This window comes from Silurus meridionalis, chromosome 2, assembly GCF_014805685.1.
Source record: "Silurus meridionalis isolate SWU-2019-XX chromosome 2, ASM1480568v1, whole genome shotgun sequence".
In the NCBI taxonomy this organism is placed as follows: Eukaryota; Metazoa; Chordata; class Actinopteri; order Siluriformes; family Siluridae; genus Silurus; species Silurus meridionalis.
The window spans coordinates 31,015,918-31,037,997 of record NC_060885.1 but is presented as its reverse complement, the minus strand read 5'-3'; the positions used below and the strand labels follow the sequence as shown (position 1 = coordinate 31,037,997).

General features: G+C 38.7%; 1 protein-coding gene across 14 annotated transcripts in view; it reads left to right on the top strand.

Moving 5' to 3' along the window:
• The first annotated feature begins 942 nt into the window (after nucleotides 1-942).
• The window catches only part of ablim1a (actin binding LIM protein 1a), a 35,390-nt gene continuing 14,252 nt past the window's right edge, over nucleotides 943-22,080 (top strand). The window contains exons 1-7 of one of the 14 annotated variants that reach the window (XM_046876183.1): nucleotides 943-1,191; nucleotides 2,439-3,320; nucleotides 13,866-14,000; nucleotides 19,898-20,081; nucleotides 20,248-20,360; nucleotides 21,187-21,313; nucleotides 21,888-21,981. In XM_046876183.1, the coding sequence (XP_046732139.1) occupies nucleotides 3,233-3,320; nucleotides 13,866-14,000; nucleotides 19,898-20,081; nucleotides 20,248-20,360; nucleotides 21,187-21,313; nucleotides 21,888-21,981 (741 nt within the window). In that variant the 5' untranslated portion in view covers nucleotides 943-1,191; nucleotides 2,439-3,232. Of the gene's footprint in view, nucleotides 1,192-2,438; nucleotides 3,321-10,466; nucleotides 10,640-13,624; nucleotides 13,644-13,865; nucleotides 14,001-19,897; nucleotides 20,082-20,247; nucleotides 20,361-21,186; nucleotides 21,314-21,887; nucleotides 21,982-22,080 lie in introns of those variants that run through there. The other 13 variants (XM_046876146.1, XM_046876192.1, XM_046876137.1 and 10 more) reach the window with 13 other exon arrangements.

Sequence of the window (22,080 nt, the reverse complement as noted above, 5' to 3'; positions counted from 1 at the left end):
TTAAAATTTAGGTTTCCTAATGTACATATTAAGTGGTGGACCGCAAGTGTGTTTAGTCGCCACCATGCCCTCCCAAAAATAAAATAAGTAATTTTATGTTTTGCATTTCTTGATTGAACCGAATTTCTGAATTTTGTGTACCGTTACGCCCCTAATTCTTGGTGTTGGGGAGCTCTTTTCTGGGACACTTTCCATAACATCTGTCTCTAGTGATCCAACTATAGGTGGACAGGTCATCCAGAGACAGCATCTTGATGCCTGTGAGTATCGAAGGAAAATCTGTCAATGGTATGTACCTTGTAACTTTGACTCTGACCGCCTTGGTCCTTGCTGAGGACTTGCAGAAGCAGGTTATCCAGATATGACTCTATCTTGATCCCAGTGGCAGTCGTGGACCAGAGGTTAGGATTTTAAATTGCTTAATTGGTTGTAAGGTAAACGGTGCCCTGAGATATCCATAAAAACCAGCCTTCTGGCTACACCACTTGAACATATCTCACTTCTAGCATATGGACTTGTAGACAATGGTAGGGTCTTCAGAATCTAGTTTAGGTTAACTTTGGACAAATCTACTATATGTGAACACCCCCTGTGTTTGACCACAGGTTTCCATTCATAGTTACTTTTTTCTTTGCTACTATACACATATACAGCAAGATAAATATTTTTTAAAGCAGGGGCCACCAACCTTTTTGGAACTGAGAGCTACTTCTTGGGTATGGATTATTGTGAAGGGCTACCAGTTTGATACACACTTCTGAAATGACAAATTTGCTCAATTTACCTTTAATTATGTTATTATTAATAATTATTGATATTCATCTATATCTAGTCATCTATATTTTAATATTGTCATTTTTAAATTCACACCAATGCAAGTGTGATTTTGTAAGGGAACCAACAGCCACGCATTTCTCCAAGGCTCTAACTCTCATTCAGCCTCTCCCTGCTCTAATCACCTACACCTGTTCCCCATTACCTCTCCCCTTTATAAGGTCCCGGTGCCACCTCACTCACAGTCGGATCTACTCGTTGCTATGATAGATCTACTGGACTTCCTACCACTAGTATTCACTGTACTTCGAAGCTTTTGGAGGAAGCGCTCAAGATAGGTTTGCCTTTAATGGTTCTCATCCCTGGACTACCCGCATTACGGATTCTACCCGCATTACTGTTTATACCCGCTCTCTGGTACGTACTTCTCCTCAAGCCTCTGCCTTGTATATGTTCAGGCTAAATAAAGACAAGGTGTTTAACCATAATCTGGTTTCCGATTCTTGGTCTATACCCGTGACAGATTTAAAAAAAGGATAGCAACAAAAAAATTTAGATGCAGCTCACTGGTAAGTGGCGCTATGGTGAGCTTTTTTTAAAAAAGGCCCACGGGCGACTCATGTGGTCCTTGCGGGTGACCCCTGGGGCAATATGTTGGTGACCCCTGCTTTGAAGGGGTTCAATAGTGTAAAAGAACCTTTAAGGTAAGACTGGTGAACAGGTTATGTTTTCCACATGGAGGCCACTAGATGTCCTTACTACAGTAACACTACAGTTTTGTTTTTCAGTAGTTCATGACAAAGGTGCAGATGATTACTTCTTTGATCAATGTTTTTTCAAGAAGTGTCCAGGTTCACTTGCTCAAGTCAGATGTTAAGCAATAATGTAGAAACTGGTGTTTTTTTTCATGCAAGCAGGTTAGTAAACAACAATGACTTAAAGTAGGAACTTCAGGTAGTAGATCAACCATTTCTAATGAATCTGCCGCCAGTGCAAAGTGTCCATCTTGTCCGAGTGACCATTGGATCTGTGGTCGTGGAGGGAAATAGTGACTAGCAAAAAAATGAAGGTGAGGGTGAATGAGAACAAAATGTTCAATGTCTTATTTCCTGAACACAGTTTAATGAATAAGTATTAGCTTTCAAAAAATATCTATATTTTTAAATGTAAGTGTGGCTATTTTTCAGATATTTATCAAGCCATAATATACTGTGTGTGTGTGTGTGTGTGTGTGTGTGTGTGTATATATCATACATACACATGTGTATGTTTATGTATATCTATAATTTTTCATATGCTGTCTAAAAAAAAAAAAAACGGAAGGTGTAATATTAATAATTCAGTCTTGTAAACCAGTTAGATTGAGCCAGAAAATATGGCAATGTGATATTTCCGGAGGCAAATCTATTGGGGGATCGGTTTCTAGTGGAATTGGAGAGCTGAGAAGAGCATGGAGGTTGGTTGGGTTTCTATTATGATAAAACAAAGAATTAATACTTAATAAAAAAAAAACACTCAAACTGTATTAAAAACTAGCTAGATTACATAGTCAAGTCTGTAAATACTTGGACACCAGCTTGCTGTCTAGCAATGTACAATTTAAGATCATTTCTTATGATATTAATAATGAAAATATTTGTCATCTTTTTTATTTCTTTAAATAGGCAGGGGATGCTTACTGGTGTGCCCCCATCTGGTTGCGCCCTAAGCGACCGCTTGGTTTGCCTATGCCTAAAAACGTCGCTGACGATAGCTCAAGATCAAGAACACAGTCGAGGTGGTTGGTCTGTCTGTGTAAAAAGCCAATCATCAAAAGAAGACCTAAAATACGATACAATTCTGTAACAAATAGCATCAAATAAACTTCCGTTGTATTTATGGATTAGAATACAAATTGACAACGACTGGAAATCATACTTTGAAAGTAACCCAAGACCCCCCAAAAAGCAGCATCTGATGATGTATGTCTAAGGGTTCCAGACTTTACACTGTAATTGACTGCCATGGATTTACAACCAACTATAATGATGACATTTGCTCAATTACATTCGGTTCCTTTCTCCACGTAGGTCTGCGATGTAAGACTTGGAATACTAATTCAAATTTAGACTAGCAATTGCCCTACTTCTTCCTGAGCATGCTTTGTGTGTGTGTGTGTGCGTGTATGGAGGTGGGTCGATAGCCTAGCATTAGCAGTGCTGTTCCTGTAAAAACCCCACCCTTCCTCTGCGCCAGCCTGCTCTTCACTACCTGTACCTTACTGCCACTAGAACGCACACAGCAAGGACGCAGCATCTCAGCACTTTCCTGAGTGGTGTTTGTAGCTCTGAGCGTGCATGTGTGTGTGTGTGTGCGTGCGTGGCTGAATTATTGATGAGCACGGATGCTCAGAATGCCCTGCCAAGGCCGTCCTGGGAGAGTGTGAGTGAGCACGCTCTGTGTTTACATCTCAGCAGAGATGGGGGAAAGGAGTGCAGTTCAGCAGCCTGCGTACGACGGCTTGTGCAACTACGCCCAAAAAATCACCTCGTGCTTCGGACTTGATGGTAAGGCATCTGGGGAAAAAGCTGCAAACGTGTATACGAGAGCCTGAACTTGACAAGCGTGTGTGCGCGTGCGTGCGTACATCTCAATTTTTTGGTGTGTGTGTATGTATTCCCTGTTGTTTGGGAGCTGTCCCTAAATCTCTGCAGTAGAATTGATGCTAGCTGATTAAATGGAGGTCTCGGTGAGCGGAGACGAAATAAGAGCAATCACCGGCGCATTTGTCCTCGTCTCCATCTTACCCTTTCTTGGTTCAAGTTTTGTTTATTTTTAGGTACCTAAATTAGTGTTTTTATTGCATGGAAACGCTTCATCATTTACGAGTCTGCCATGTGATGGAAAATTCGAAAAGACGACTCAACACAGCATCTCCAGTGAACCTTGTTTCCTCTCCTCGATGTTCCCTGAGGACTGTTCATGTAGTGGAACAGCACGAGAAACAACTCCATTTCTACTATTTTCATTCGTATTACAACGACTGGCTACTGGAATACAACGTTTGTGCCTTTTATATATCTAAATAAATACATATGCATTCATTGCAGTGTTTTTGGGTCGTCTGAAATCTGAAATACGTTCAATCATCATACAAATGTTTCTATGTGTAGAAGGAATGTAACTATTTTTATTTAGGACTAAAGAAATATATTGCACAATAACAGGAGCAAGAGTTAGTTATTAGGTATCTCTGGTAGCCTTTGGTATCGCTACACACTGCAATGGCTGAGCTGTATTACTGGATGTTTTACCAAATGCTCTGCCACTATTAAGTAGCCACTTTTCCTTTTGCCTTATATGGAGTTTTTTTGTGTGGACCCCCAGAAATAAACTAATTAAAAACTTATACCATAGAATAGCCTTTATTTGTCACATACGTTACAGCACAGTGAAATTCTTTTCATATCCCAGCTTGTTCAGAACCTGGGGTCAGAGACAATTTAGCTTACCTGGAGCACAAAGGGTGAAGGGCCTTACTCAAGGGCCCAAGAATTGCCGCTTGGTTGATACCGGGCTTGAACCCTTGACCTTCCGAGCAGTAACCCACAGCTTTCACCACTAGGCTACCACTCCCCCTACCACTTAATAGTAAATAACCAAAAAGTGATTTGTTCACTGCTGGTTTTGATATTGAAATGCACTTAAAAGAAAATGCCTTTATTCTAATATCGTTTCAGTGTTAACAATTTTAATGAACTTAAATGGTTTAAGCAACAAATGTAATAGAATCCCATTCATAAATGCAGAAAGAGTCTCCAGTTTCAGTGTCATTTGGGTGATGGCTTTATGATCGGCTTTCCAATTTCTTGTTTCCATAACAAGCTTTGATTTATTTTTATATTTTACTTTGAACGAGAGGTAGAAAGACGGGCTCCTGAGCTAACAGTGGTGTATAGCTGCTTTAGCATAAGTGATAAAGGATTAACTTGTGTCATGGACATTCCACAGCTTTAAGTGTAACTAGAAATGGATGAAGTAAAAGCATTTAGGAATAATTTAAAACATTGGCATCATAAGCAAGTTGCAGTCGTATGAAAGGGACAAAAAACTAAGCTGTCATTGGACAATGGTCTACTATGGGTGGTAACCCTGCGTCATTTCAGCGTTCACACACGGGCAACGAGGGTCATGTGACTTTTGTGAATGAGGAGGGGCAGCGCTTCTTGGGAAACGAGGTAATGGGATGGAAGTGTTCCAAAATGCCATTGTCCAAAAAAATTGGGGAGTTGATAACGAGATAATGGATGCAGACCTGGAGCAGACATCTGCTGCACAACCACATATAATGGTGAAGAGCAAAGCGTTACGCTTTATATCTTTAGTAGTGGATGGCTGCTTAATGTGTTCCGCCTTGCACATGGAATCGTGTTTCTGAATGAGATGTGGAAAGTAGTTACATTGCACTAAACCGAGATCGATCTCAGACACACAAAAAGCATGTTGCTTTGAAATTCTTTGAAAGCGTATGGAAACATAGGAGTAAAAGCAATTCACAATCCTTGCTTAGCAGTAAAATGTACTGCTAATCATAAAACCTAGAATTCATTAGTAGTATATACATTTTCAGCAACACAATAAGAAATAATGTAATAATGGCCGATCAAGGTCAACTATTTGGGACGCTCCTGATGTGGTCATTTAGCTGCTCGGTTTGTTCGATTTAGAGTAAAGTGGCAGGATGTAATTGAGAATATGTGGATTATAGATAAAAAAAAAATCAATTTTAGGTATATAGTGCTTTGGATCTTGCTCAGCATTTACTCACATGTTAACAATGCAATATTATGCAGCTCCTGGGCGCTGTTCTTCTGTCCATCATGGTGTTTAGAGAGCTGAATTTTCACCATGAGCAGAATTTTCTCCATGAGCAACCCGTGGCTGAATTAAAATCTAGATGCTATTTTGGTTATTTTATGCAATATACAATGAATAATAGACTTTTGTTTGTCTGTATCCTGAACGTGTCGCATGTTTTCTCGCTCTGGTCTGGTGGTGCTCTTGTATTATATCCTGATCCAACTTTACTATAAGTTCTAAAAGTGCTGGCACATACTCCAGTAATTGGGTGTGGATGATTGGTTTACTTAATGCTTTAAATTTACTCTTCCCGGGTCTGACCATATAAAAGGGTTTGTTTTTTCCTTTCACAGTGTCCCAGTCATAAAGCCTTAGAAATGTATGCCATGTCAGCATTATCTGATCGCATCCTTAGAGATAATCATAAAGATCTGCGCTGTGATTCTCTTAAGGGAGGGCAAAGAGCTTATGATGCATCCTCATGGGCACTTAAACAATGCATTCTGTCTGGCCATCAGCTGTAGATGAAGTTTATAGGTCTCAATTGGGGTGACAGAGCTCTAATGGTGACATCTGATAGATAGTCTATCTTAAAATTGGTATTTAGGATTCACTGGGTTCTCATGAGTTTTCTCATAATAAAAAAAACATCCTGGTGGATGGATTAATTACAGTAAGCAATCACTTTGTTTGTGATTAAAAAATGTGTTTGTTGATTATGCCCTTGCATGCCACCCAAGGTATATTCCAGCATCACACTCATGAAGCTCATCTGGCTACAGGTACGGTGAGAAACTCAATTTTTAAAGTGTTATTTCTTCAGCATTGCCAAGTCTCAGCAGAATTTACATCCCAACTACTTTTCAAAAAACACACAATATGGCTTGAAAACAGTCCAAAACGTTTGGCTACTGGAAAAGTAATGATTAGTGATTTTTTCTTTGCACTGTGGTGTGTATGCATTTCTGATTAGCTGTCTTTGCAATACATTTTTTTCACTACCTGGCAAAAGGATGCTTTTTACAATTATATTTTAAGCCGGTAAATAGTCCTGTACATCTTTGTTACTCTGTCTGAGCTTCCACTTTCCATTTGTTTGCCAAAGCCTATGCCTGCAGGTATTGTTTGATTTTATTCCATTTACTTGCTTTAAAGCAAGAACCTAAAGGCCATGCACTATCCCAGTTCAACCTAAAACCACAACCCTTTGTTCATGCATGATCTACCAATCCAGACACTTCATCCACCCGTCCTTTACCCACAATTAGCTTTCAGTATGGTGCCCTAATTTTCATGCTGAGTACAGCATAGACGCTAATGTTCTTTGGCTGGGTTTTCCATCTCTGGCTCCATCTTCATCTCTTCCGTCCAATGTTTTTTTATTAATGGTTCTCTTATGCACTTTACTCGAGTTGGTATTGCTGTAGGTTGCATTATTTCCTCCTCTTTCCTGCTGATGGAGCTGTGTGTTATATGTTTGCTCTATCTTGTTTACACAGGGTACATTTACATGCAGCCTTCTTTATTGTTACTGATCCGGTTAATAGCTTAATAAATAATAAATATAAATATGTACACATAATCAGAAGTAAACCAACGGAGGCAAATACATTTCTGTATGATTTAGCGATTTATTGTTGTAGTCTGTGGTAATGGAAAAATAATCAGAAGCTAAACCTTTGGAATGGAATTGGTGGAGGTACTGTTAGTTCCCTCAACTGAAGCTTTTTTTTTCTCTCATCTGAAGTTAATAAAATACAAATTTGTCACGTTGTCGAGAAACAAGCAAGAACAGGCTGCTCTGGCCAATTAGTTTTTGGCAAATTAGTTTTGCCATTTTAATAATAAAATGATAATAACGGTTTACCTATTCGGTCCAAGCGAGAACCTGCCGGGATGCCAAATGGGCACAGGGAGAACTATTACTAGTAACCAGAGTGAATTTTGTGGCTAAAATGGTAAACAGTGGGTGTGAATCCATCACCATTTATTGCAGAAACAAAACGTGTTAATCTTTTAACACGTATTTAGAATAGCTGATCATTTAAGTATTTACATTTGGCAGACACTCGTATTCAAAGCAACTTACCATGATCTCATTTATACACCCAAGCAGGCAAGGATTAAGGGCCTTGCTCAAAGGTCCAGCAATGCAGCTTGGTGGAGCTGGGATTTGAACTCACAACCTTCTGGTCAATAGTTCAACACCTTATCCTTTTTCTTCCCTGCATGTCAACCTCTGGCTTGAATTTTGGAAGTCGGAGAAAAAGTATGAGCACAGACTAAACCTATACGGACCCTGACAACCAGGGGACTCTGAAATTGTGCTATTTGGTTTGAATTACACTTACTTATTCATGCAAACCTTGCTGCATTGCATGTAAACATGGTGATCTATGATGACACTACATCCTTCAACCCATTACCCCTTGAGGATTAGAGTTCAAGACAACCCAGAAGCATGCAAGCCCATGCTGGAACACTTTGTTTATTCCAATTTTAAAGTCATTTTAGCATTAGAACACATTGTTCCAGATATTAGTGGTCGTGTTTGGACCATCGATTTGCCCATCTCGCATACACATTATTAACGATCCAAATTCCTGCATTATTACTGTTTACTGTTACTGCAGTGGGGCAAAGAGATTTGGAAAGTCAATTTCACAGGCACCAATCAGAGATTAGCTGTTATTACCAGGATCAAGTATTTCTCACAGAAAAGTATTGCATTAACACATGTTTTGCTATACACATATTTACTCCCTTTGTGTGTATTGGAACAAAACAAAAAAAGGGAGGAAAAAAAAGCTAATTTGACATAATGCCACACAAAACTCCTATAGCCCCTATATTTCGCGGTTCAGAACTCGCGGCTCGGAAAATCTGCGGGTTCTCATTTGGAACCTAACTAACAGCAAGTTGCGGATTATCTTAAAATTCACGGAAATCTGCAGCGGGACCGAATGTTCAGAAACGTTAGGAATAACATTTGAAACCGTTTTCACTAACAAATTTAATTAAAAATGTTTAAAACACATTATTGTATTAAAGTGACATAATGTCTAGACGAATTCACTAAGGTACCATAGGGGCTGTGGGGGTGCGTCCAAAATTCACAGATTTTCGGAACTCGGAAGTTCCCAGTTCCCGGGGGACCACTGTATACCATAGCTCTTCTTCTGTGTTTGGACGGATGGCAAACGCAAACAAGATCACTGTGCTTGATTATTTTTATGACAGCTCCATGAGTTTACTGTGGAGGGTTAAACTCAAGAACCATTTAAATGGATTTGGACTGTAATTAATGTACGGCATTGGTCTTTGGAGTCGAAGGTCGTGAGTTGAAATCCCAGCCACACCATGCTGCCCCTCCTTGTCCCCTGAGCAAGGCCCTTAACCCCATAGCTGCAATGAGATTAAAAAAATGTAAACCGTTATGGATAAAAGCATCTGCCAAATGTAATTGCTACAAGGGCTTATGGCTTCAAATGCCATGAATGGTTTGCGATTGGTCAACAATGATGGACCTACAGTATAATGAATGGGCATTTGGTGGCACCGTGATAAAAATGGGTTCCCTTTTTTGTTCTGGTTCCTCTCAAGATTTCTTCCTTATAGCAGGAAGGTTTTGCTAGCCTTGCTTATTACATACATCAATTTAAAGGGATTCATTTATGATGCCAAAATATATAGTTATATTTTATTTATAAAGCTGATTTCGGTCAGTGTCCACTGCTAATAGTGCTATGCAAATACAATTTTTATTTTACCTTTTTTTATTCGGAGTACAGAAGTATTCATTTAGTTCTCTAAAACACAGAGAGTGAGAGTTGAAGTAGTGAATAGTTCAGCTAATGGAATAGTTCTTGAAGTTCAGCTCAGTTCAAAAGTGCATCCACATTATATAAATATGATGAGTCATAATCCGACGATTGTTTATTGCTGTGTAGTTATTCGAGGCTAAAAAAGTTATTGATGAGCCTTGTGAGAGAAAAAGGATGTAGCACAGAGCAAAAACGGGTCAATTCTTTTCGGGCCAAATGAAGCACATCTACAGTATATAAAAGCAATGGTGACTAGATTGGTCTTTCTTATTCAAAAAGCCAGCTAAAGTCAAATTTACAGGATTTAATGGTAAAAAAATCACAAACCCTTTATAGATTATGAGAGTGATACTTTAAACAAACTATACGTACTAACCTTACTTCTATGTATAGATGACTCAGATGCACCTCTTTTGTAAATTTGTAATAGAATATTCCTATTAAGAGCCCTTATAACCTTATTAATAATCTGCAAATATATACCTTCGGTTGTATTAATATGCATATCCAACCACTGATCTTGAAGTGGCTTGAAGGTTTAGCAGGTTAAACCACATTGGAGGTGCAAAATAAATCTATTACCATCAACTCCACTCCTTCAGACTTCCATTTTATATAGACACACATATTCAGTTTGCATATTAATGAAATATACATTTAAATATGTCGAATTGTACAGCACCTCCTGTTTTTCTTAATGTTCTGTGTGTTATAAAATGTTGCATGTGAGGTAACAATACATTGTGTCTTGCATAAATATCCTTCCCTGCTTCTAAGCTCCAAATGTGTGTGCCCTTTAAGAGGTGTGTGTTTGTGAAGCATATTCTGGTCTTGTCACATGGCAGCCCCTGCAACCCCGATACTGCAGCGAGACATGGGTGAGCCCACAGAGGGAGAGAGAGAGAGAGAGAGAGAGAGAGAGAGAGAGAGAGAGAGAGAGAGAGAGAGAGAGGAGGGAGGGAGGGATGGACCAGTGAATGGATGGAGGAAATTAGGGAGGGAGGGAGAGGGGGAAGAAAGAGAGAAAGGTAGAGAGAAAGAAGCACAGGGAGTCAGGAAGGAAGCACATTGCATTGATGCCCACTGCCTTGTTCATGCATAGCTGGTTCACATCTTCAATTTCCTCCATTTCTATTGAAGCATCGGGACGGATTATCATTCAGGCTTCATCCCACTGCTGATGGTCATGGTCAAGAAGAAAGGTGATGTGTGTGTGTGTGTGTGTGTGAGTGTGGAGTATGGAGTGTGTGTATGTATCATGAAGTCTTCATACAGCTGTTTTATTTCTCGCAACTTCATTCAATGATGGCGTGTCTCTGATGGTTCTTTTGAGTGATAGCAAAAAAGAGGAGTACTTCTCAAGTGCGTTGATGTGATGGTCAGAGATACTGCAGTGCTCTTTTTTGTTGGTAAAATGGTTTTTCCCCTAAAAGAAATATATCAAAAATAATAGTACAGTATTCACCAGTTATTTATGCCATTGGATTCCAAATCGTTTGAAGTTTGAACAAATTGTCTTGGATGGACTCGTTTTTTGCTCCAGTCAGGTAAAGTCTTTAAGACTTAAAACGTTATGTTAATAAGCAATCATGACCGAATAGCTGATTAAAGCAATTTTACAGATACCCCTATAAATCCTGCCCGTCTGCCGTTGCTGCGTTGCAGCTCTGCGGTTTTATATGGGACGCACACACATACTAGTGGGGTGGCCCGCAGCCGTAACCATGGAAACACACCCTCCTTATAGGTGCAGTCCATTGTCGGCTGTCCTGAGACGGCTTGTTTTTAACCAAAACTGCTTTTGAACACCTTGCTGATGCACAGCCCATAAAACCCACAGCCTGTACGAGTGTTCTGGTTAGAAAACCTGCCTTTGAGTTGAACACGTCCGAATCTTTAAGGATGACTTAGTGGAAATGTGCTGTAATGGATGGGAATAGTAGGATATTGCAGTAGCAAAGTTTTTTGTATGTCATGTTTTTTGGTCCGGATTAGATGTTCGCTGGAGGAGGGGTGAATGCTGGTGGAAAGAGGTGTGTCCAGAGATGGCAAAAGTACACACATTCTACACTCAAGTAGAAGTACAGATACTTGTTTTAAAAGACTCTTCACTTAAGTGAATGTAAAAAAGTTTGGGCTCTGACATGTACTGAAGTAGCCATTGCTTCATGTTTTAGTGTCACGCTGGTAACTGGACTTGTGAATATATTGATATGAAAGAATTCCAAATTTTGTTATCTAATGAATGTATTCAGGCTGAACATCCACCATATAGAACACAAGCTGAGAAAAGATGATGATGATCAGGTGATCAGGAATGTCTCTGTTCTCTCTCGCTGACTCCCTCTGTCTCATCCACATTAACCCCAGACTTATTGTTGCTTTTTGCCTGCTCATTGTCAGCTTTGCAGTCTAGCCTACATCTGTGGTGCGTGATAGCCAGGAAATGATACACCAGTGGTAGATTGACAATGACAAGAAATAAGTTCATAGGCTGAAAAGGTGCGCAGTAAAAAAAAAAAAGAAACAAATATTGATCATGTCACCAAATATCTTCAAAGTAAAGAAACGAGTCTGGATTGAAAATGTAAGAAGTAGAAAGTACAGAAATTTGTGTGACAATTTAATGGGTAAAAGTAAAACGTTGTCAGAAAAATAAATAGTAAAGTAAAATACCGATACCAGAAAAATCTACTTAAATACATTAAGGAAGTATTTGTAATTCAATACGTTTTATCTCTGGGTGTGTAACAAGAGGCGTCAAGACATTTTCTGTCTGAATTTTTTTTATGTCTCTCAAGTATCTCTCTTATTCTTTTTTAGCATTCCACTAAATGAACACTATAACTATACTTATGTTCCTGGACACTAAAAACAACATCCATTCCTTCATTTTCTGCAATTGTTGTGCATGAAATTAACGAATAAAATGTGACCAAACAATATCATAGCAGCTACATTGAGTTGTTCCTGAAGAGCTTCTCTTGTTTTTCTCCCTTGAAGATAAATAACTTATTCTGGAATACTGGATACTGAATCCTGACCCTGACACTGGACACTGAAGACACTGGAAACCATTCATTTGAATCAATCATTTGAAGTATAATACGTGTTGTCTTTGATACATAACATAGTTACTTTAAGAATTGATACTTTAGAAATCATTGTGCATATATATATATATATATATATATATATATATATATATATATATATATATATATATATATATATATATATACACACACACACACACACCCCCTATTATTTGACACTCCTGATCAGATTAACATTTAACATAGGTTTTATATAAATGATTTATGGACAGTGACACTATATGGACAAAAGTATAGGGACACCCGATTTTTCCAGCCATATGTGTTTCTTCCCTGAACTGTTGGCACAAACTTGGAGGCACATAATTATATAGGACATCTTTGAATGCAGTTACATTGAATTTTCCCTTCACTTGAAGTAGGAGACCCAAATCTGCTTCAGCATTACAATGCCCCTGTACCATGAAGATGCATTGTACATAAGAGCAAATGGGGTTTCTTGTAAATGGGGATGTTCAAAAATCACTAATCTTACGGTCAGGTGTCCACAAACATTTGTCCATGTAATAACTTCTTAGCTAAAGCTTCAATGACCAATACTTGGGCCAATTATCAGTGAGATATTGAGTCAGTGAGGCCCTGAAATGATTTATGGTTGTGTTATATTTCAGTACCTAAGTGTAGTCATTTTTTAACATTTTGCTGCATGCTAATAGATTTGGAAGAGCCCTATGTCTGGTAGATCGAGATAAGGTCATGTCTTCTTGTTATGCTCCATACTGAGGCTTTGTTTTGGCTCAGACAGCATGGGACAGGACGGAGCTGGGGGATGTGGCACACGACGGGTGGGGAAATTCATGTGCTCATGAATATTTATGAACACAAGCTTCAAAGGCCATGAAGTGATCTTGTGCTGATAAAAATCCTCGAGGACGTACATGAAGGTCATGCACCTGGGAGTCAATTGACGTGTACATGTGCGTGGTGTCAATGCCAAATGCTTACGAGTATATAAACGTGTTTAAAATGTATTGTGATTTGGAGCCTGCCTGTGTTCCACTGAATCCCCAGGGGATTGGAAAAGCTTGGCACTGGTTCCTGTTGCAGATCTGACATTTCTTTGCTGGTTGCTGTGTTGGTGTAGAGAGCTGTGGGTCAAGGTCTTTTAGTTTTGCTTTGTTATAAACATGCTCTACCAAGGCTGTGTTTTAAATGGGTCTATTTGTTCTTGATGTACACTTGAAATCAAGGCCTTGTGTTTTATTTTTTAATAAAAAGTTTGGCAAACCTTGAGGATGCAGACATCCATTTGATGTTTGTTAAGACAAGACGAAATCCATGCTAACATGCCTTTTTTTTGTGGTTTCCTCAGCGACCCACTCGCATGACTCTCATCACCACCAGGAGAAGCCTTCTATCCAGTGCTACAAGTGTGGCGAGCCATGTAAGGGCGAGGTGTTACGGGTGCAGAACAAGCACTTCCATATCAAATGCTTCACGTGCAAAGGTGAGTGATTACGCAATACATTGTGCCATCCACCCCTTTCCAGACCACTTTGCTTCCCCTTCAAGCGTGCTGATTTCCTCTCGTGACTCAAGTTTTGCAAGCCGCTCAAAACAGAACAGGTTTCAACCCTGGAACTGAATGTTCAATTTTATGAATAGTGATGCCTTTGTAGAGAGGGTGTAGCGCATGCAATTTTTGGAAATACAAAGTTAATGTATTCCTTTGTGTCTGGGGCTTTCTGAGATGAAAGCCGGCTCATCCTGAGAGGATTGTCAAAGTGCAAACTTTGCCAAAATTATTCATACATGCAGCAACGATAAATCTCAAATCCCTGCATTTGGAAGTCGGAGTCCTGATACTCTTGTGATAGCAATCTGAATTCATCTGCAGAAATGGATGTTTTTTTAGAAACGTAGTTCATTCTTTCCTTAGAAGACTATACCTTTCTTTCTCTTTTTGCTCAGTACTGATTTTAAGTGATATCTATCCTTTTTTTTTGTGTGTGTTTCTTTCACCTTAATGGTATCTCAGTCTGCACATCATGGATATGGATGTAGTAAGTTTATTCACACTGCAAAAAATCATTATCTAATCAAGACTTACAATCTTATTTCTAGCCATAAAAATCGTATTGATCTTATTTTAAGAATGAAATACTATGCAAGAGCAGACGGTAAAAATATTATAATTGTTTTAAGAATATTTATCCTTTTTTTTCGTACTTTGTCAGGCTTAAAGTTAATCATTTTACCTGCGCTTTCATCAATTGAGGCCTTGTATCTTTTAAAACCTTATTTTAGCTGTAATAACTGGTTCTAAGGTTGCCCAGTAAAAGAAATGCTCAATACCCACACTTAGGACTTGTTCACTAGTATTATTTATTCCAAATGCTTGTTTTACGTCAACATATTTATTTACAACCTAATAGCAAATTATTGAATCGAGTTTGTATTCAGTTGTATTAAGTCAGTACACTCTTTCCAAACATTATCCATTATGGTTATTATTTTTTGGTTAAATACTTTAATTACTTTTTAGTAAATTGTTCTGTAATTTTATTTTTCATACTGAATATCTTTCAGTGTTCATGTAATGACAAAACAAATTTAATAATGTTTTATGTTGCAGCCAGTTATGATTTTGCTTTCTTTTTGCATCGTAACTACTGTGTTACAAGAGTCTTCATTTGAATAAGTAATTACTTAATTAAAATTAATTAAAAGTCAACAATACGCACGTATGTGTGATCTTGGTTTTAATAATAATCTTGTTTTTAGTTTAAATACTTTATTTCATTTTAAGACAGAATATATAATGATATCTATTCTTCAATTAAGAGCAAGTCTCTAGTTTAGTAGCTCTGGTTTTAAGAGCTTTTTCACACAAATTTAGAAAAATTATTAGCAAGCTAGTTTTAAGTTCATTAGACTAAATCTGCTTGGAATTGTTTTAATACTTATTTTAAACATTTTGTTCTTTTTCTAACACCTAGATATGTTTTCTTATTTCAAGAAATGTTTCACAGTATAATTATTCTTACTGCACTCAAGGATAATTTGACTTGTTTTTTGTCTGCATCTTCTTAAATTAAGCATTTCTTTTTTATATTTAGACAGATATTTTTTGCAGTGCACTGCTTTATTCATCTTCTGTAAATGGTTCATCCTGGTCAGGGATCTGGGTGGAGCCTTGAGCTGATAATACACATTGGTGGGCATACAACGATGGACATTGTGCAAGCATACATACATATATACATACATACACACTTTGAGTAGCTACGGTGGAGGAAAACCTGAAGAAAACCCTCAGATGTACAGCAGGATGGAATTGTATAATGACAGCTATACATTTCTCACAGAGTTTGATTCATGGTCTCACTCCTAAACAGTGACTCATGCTTGTTTCCTGGAGAAAAAAGGCAGCTGCTCCTGCTCTGGCGTCTTCCTTTTCCAGAAGATGTCGTATGTTGTCTTACTACAGTGCTTCTCAATTATTTCTGTTACACCTCTCCTAGGAAGAAGTAAACACTGAGCAATTTGGTGCCACATTATATGATGCTAACAGTATTCGCTGGTTTTTCTGAAGTAGCTTTCACAAAGCGGGACGATTGTTGGAAATATTCGGCACGTTTTCGTGGAAAAACCCAAGCGGCCTATCAGCGTGATTGGGGTGTAATATCTTTAAGTGACACCGTAGTCACAGTGAATCCAAAGGCTACATACGCTTCGTCATATTTCTTCATCTTAGCTTTCAGGAAACTTACGTTTGTCTCATTATCTCCGTCTCTCTCCGCCTTTCTTTTCATCCCTGGTAAATATTTTTCCATGGTGTCTCTTAGGGGGTTTGTTATCTGCACTTCATACCTCCTGCTCTGTGCTGTGTGCTATTGTTCAGTGCAAAAAAAACCCTACTCCCTGCAGCAAAAAAGTAGCATGTTCCCCGGGGTCACACGCGCCCACCCTGCCATCGCCCCGAGTCCCCCCAGGGGGGGCGCGCCCCACTATTTGAGAATGACTGTCTTACTACAAGTAATGACAGTAGCAGGTCTCAAAGGTTTAGTAATATGTAACACAACTGGTCAGTCTCTGACAGTAAGCCTGGATAATCCTGAAGCTCTTCTGGTGCTGATACAGGCATGATATTTTTCCATGTATCTTTGGTGTTTTCAGCCTTGTTCCCACTGCCCACATTCAACATGCCCGACTAGAAATCAATATCCACCTACACCTGCTTGCTACAGCACTGTATGTAACCTGCTTCCTATAGTTATATTGTAAGAAACGTAATGTGAAATAAGAGTATTTTTTCATCATTCTCCTCTACATTTTCACCATGTAATGGTTGTCCACCACTTCAATCAGAAGAGGGTGAAGGCTTCCACAAAGTATTGCAAATAGTCATAAAATTGTGTTTATGCTGCATTACAGGGCAGTGCTGTACACTCTCTTCTACATACGCAAGCTCACGGATGCTGAAAATTATCTAATGTTTGAGATTGATGAGAGAGAGATCCTTTCTAATCGACCTATTTTTCTCTTTTGGTCCCTGGCCGCTGATGATTTCGTCTAGCCGAATGATGAGTCAAGGCAAGATGAGGAAAATCTCATTGCTAATTATCGACTTACAGAACAACAAGTGGTTTGCCGTTTCCCCGCTGTTTTTGCACATAACTGTATATTTCTTTTATAAACCATGAGCTCCATAAAGAGATGGTTTCCATGGGCCTAAGTGGAAGATCTCCTGAAGAACCTTAACCATATTGAACATCTTTGGGATGAGTGTGAACACTGACTGACATCTCCTCACCTCACCTGCATCACTACCTGACTTTAGTGATGGATGGCAAGCTGCCCTTTAGCCCCAGCAATTAGGAACCAAATGTGGATGAGATGTTCAGAAAGCACATCCGAATCTTAAAGCCAGATGTCCGTATAGTGTAGCTGTTGACACACAGACACACACACTTCACATGCATGACTCACTATCTGTACTATATAAAGCACATTGCGGCAGACATCGAGCTCTCGTCCAAATTCAGCTATGAAGCTGGCTCCTGAATTTTGGGACGGCTGAAGAATATTCCTCGACCCTATTTTAAGAACAACGGCCTCTTTTTCAAGCAAGCACAGTAGATGCTAAATAAGTTGTAACCTCGTGGGATCTCTCGATAATAGAGACGCAAAAAAAGATCAAGGATTCTCCTTCACGGACCTCCATGATACAGATTTATTTTCGTACTTGTTCTGTCGCAAGTAGAAGAAAATAAATAACGGGCCTGTTTATGTGGAAAAACAATATTTACTGATTATATAGTGTAAAAAAAATAATTAATAGAATGCTTGATTATGGATTATTATTATTATGCCTGAGATTTATCTTTTTATGGGATTTATTTCAACATTGTATATTAGTTAATGAGTCCTATATTTTCACATGATTTTATTACACAATATTTATTTATTTGTTTATTTTTCCCACACATTTTTTTTGTAATTTTTCCTCATGATTCATGTATTCTTTCCACAAATGGTTCTTTTAATTCGATTTCATATAATTCAGTTTCATTTATATAGCACATTCTAACTGTGACTTGTCCCAAAGCAGCTTTACAGAGATAAATATGTGTTATAACCCTATGGTTGATTTTTTTCCCCTCTTTGTTCGAGTTGTCTGTCAAGCATAGGAAATGTCATCTGATTGGCTCCTTCAAGCTGATTGCTGCTGCCCTCTGATTGGTGCTCCCCACTTGAAAAGCCATGACATAATTTCCAGGAGAGCCACTCTGTTAGAGAGCTATGTTGTTTTTGAGCTGTTTGTTTGACAAGTTCAGAACGGCTGTTAGATTATAGGGTTGGGAAGTTTGGAGATTATGAGAATCTTTGTTTGTGTGTGTTTGTTGAAGAGGGGTGTTTCCACCCTTTTGAACCTTTTGTCTGGCTCTGTAGACAACCATGTAAATAGCCATGTCTTCTTCTTCTTCTTCTTCTTCTTTCAGCTTCTCCCATTAGGGGTCGCCACAGTGGATCATACGTCTCCATACTCCCCTGTCCTCTGCATTTGCCTCTTTCGCACCATCTACTTCCATGTCTTCCCTCACCACATCCATAAACCTCCTCCTTCCTGGTGGCTCCATCCTCAGCATTCTCCTACCGATATACCCCATGTCTCTCCTCTGCAGATGTCCGAATCATCTCAATCTCACCTCCCTCACCTTGTCTCCAAAACTTCCTTCGTGCATTGTCCCTCTAATAAACTCAATTCTAAACCTGTCCATCCTTGTCACTCCCAATGAAAACCTCAACATCTTCAAAAACCTCAACATCTTATTGTTAGCCTTGTATATCTTGTAAATAGCCATGTAAATCTTGTAAATACTGAAATTGGGTTAGTAGGGAGTTTCTAATTTCATTTCTTTTCAATCCCTTTTTTTCTCTCTCAGTTTTTGGTTAGGTAGGTAGGGTAGCACATTGTATTTTTCTTTTCTTTTTTTTGGTTAGATAATAGATGGAGATCATACTCAAGAATGTTTTTAGGTGCCTTGCTTTCGGTCTTCTTTGATCCAAAAGGGAAACGTTTGGGGTTCCTAAATTCAATCGCCCAATAAACTCATTATTACAATTTTCTTCTTCCTTTTATGTTGTTCCTCTTCTCTTCGATGGGGGATAACAATAGGTTATAAAATATGAATTGATAAGTTTAGTGCATATAAGTTTATCTCTAATGAGCAACAATAGCAAGGAAAAACTCCCTGAGATGGTATGAGGAAGAAACTTTGAGAGGAAAAGGACTCTAAAGGGAACACATCCTCATTTGGGTGATGCTGAATGTCCATTCATTACGGTTCCATTATTGTTGAGGTCTTCTGGTCAGTTATGAGTCCTTAAATGCAAAACTGTCCATGAAGATTTCGGATCTCAGCCATTATAGCAGATTGTTGATATTAATTACAGTCCAAAAATTTTCTCATAGTTCATGAGTTGCTCAGTAACAAAATTGATCTTTAGCCTGTTCACATGATTTTTTTTTCCCCAAAAGACTTATTCCACCCCCTCCCCCATGATTCTTATATTTTAAAGTCTCACTTTTTTGTACAATTTTTTTTCCCTACAAATGATTAGTTTATGCATTTTCTCGTTTATTTTTCACTTCTGATTTTTTTTTCCTGTTTCTTTTTAACATCTGATTTTTCTCATTTCATGTCCATACATTGTGTATAACTAGTCACATTTTACTCATGATGTATTAATTTCTCAAATAGATAACAAGCAAAAAAATCCCCACAAAAACCTCCGGTCATAAATGAAATGATTGTGATTTTTCCGAATTCATGCATAACCTATAAAAAAAAACTAGTGTAACCTTGATTTATGCCTTAATGTTGTGTTTTGCATTAGTGTGTGGTTGCGACCTGGCACAGGGCGGATTCTTCATGAAAAATGGAGATTATCTGTGCACCCTGGACTATCAGCAGATCCACGGCACTCGCTGTAACACGTGCGGCGAGTTTGTGGAGGGCGAGGTGGTCACTGCTCTGGGAAAAACCTACCACCCTGCCTGCTTCGTCTGCACCATCTGCAAGTAAGAGATGAAAAATAATTTTGAGACTCAAACATAATTGACTTCGTATTCATATTCAAGTCAAATACAATATAGCTCTAAGACTGTGTAAGAGAACGTCCTATTGTTTATATGAAGCGTTTGGGGAAGACCCATGAAACAAGTTCCTTCCTGTTATGACCCACAGAAGGCCGTTTCCTGCCGGAGACAGAGTGACGTTCAATGGAAAAGACTGCTTGTGTCAATACTGTGCTGAACCTATGTCTCCTGTCCCTTCCAAGGACATCATTGGACCTGGCAGTGAGTCGTCACTAAACACACTCCACACACTGCAAACACACACACAATAATAGTTACTATTTCATCACAGTTTGATCGCTTACTAACTATAAAGAACATCAAAACATACTTACTAACTTACTAAAAAGGTAAAATCTAGGAGTTGTTGTAATGTTGTAGGATCAAATATAGAATAAATCCATTATTTAAAGATACACCGACCAGCCATAACGTTATGGCCACCGATAATGTATAACATTATGATGTTATGTATGTGTTAATATGATGTATGTTCTTTCTGAATATCCCAGTCCACATTTAGTTCTCATTTGCCCTTATTATAACCTCTACTCTTCTGGGAAGATTTTAATGGCGAATTGTACTTCTTCAACCACAAGGATGTTATTGATGTCAGGTACTGATGTAGGTGATGTGAGGAGTCCTGCGGTTCAGTCAGCGGTCCAGTTTATCCTAAAGGTGTTCAATAGGGTTAAGGTCAGCACTCTATAGTAGGAGATCTTCCTCTCCAACCTAAGAGCTGACTTTGTGCATGGGGGCTTCAAGTAAAGACAAGCTTTCATGCTGCAGCACCCAAAAACGTCTTATACAATTGTGTGCCAACAACTTGTGAGAAGAAGAAGCACAATGCTGGAAAAGCCAGGTGTCCCAACACTTTTGTCCAAATAGTGTCAGTATTTTGTTTTGCCTGTAGATTAGATTTAGTATGTGTTAGAGCTCATATGAGTGGCACTCTGGTGCCACCTAGTGTTCTTATGTGTTGATCTTAAAACTAAAGATCTGTAGATGTCCAGTAAGTTTATGAGTTGAGTGTTTGTGTATGTTGCAGCCTGTGCAGGTTGTGGCAGAGACATTAAGAATGGACAGGCTTTGCTGGCATTGGACAAACAGTGGCATTTGGGCTGCTTCAAATGTAAAGCCTGCTGCAAAGTTCTGACAGGAGAGTACATCAGCAAGTAAGATACACTTACAAATGAACACACTTTCTAACCTCTTGCATGCACTTTCAGTTATTTAGACTGCTATATGTTGCAAAATGGCCAAATCACAGATTAGGGTATTCCAAACCAGTTGTGTGTATTTAGAGGTGGGTAAAGCACCAGGTTCAAATTTTCTGGGCTCAGCATTGAGATTACAGACACACAGACTGGTCAAAAGACAACATTAATTTACCCTGGGTGTAAATTTACGTATTAGAGCAGCACATTTACCTGAAGCTCCAGAGTTCTTTTTGTATGGATTAAAACACCTGAACAATGTCATGCAAAGTAAAGGATTTTTTTAAGACCACATCTCAGGTTTATGCATGCATAATAATATTTTTTCTTTCTTGTTTTCTTGTGATTACGACATATCGAGTCGTTTTATCATGATCTTGTCTTTTCATTAAGTTGTGATCATGAGATCTAAGGACTTCCATAGGTTTAAGACTTCCGTAGGTTAAAACAGCAAACCAATGGGAGAAACAGGAGATACACACTGATGTGTCAAAACAGTGTGATTATCATCCTGATAATGTTTGGTTTCCAGGGATGGAGCCCCGTACTGTGAAAAAGACTACCAGATCCATTTTGGAGTGCGGTGCGAAGCCTGCCACCAGTTCATCACTGGCAAAGTGCTGGAGGTAAAATGATTTCCTCATCCTTCTCCCTTCTGTTTATAAAAAAAAAAAAGTATTCCAGGAAAATAAAATCCATTGCCAACACCTTCTCTCTGATTGGTT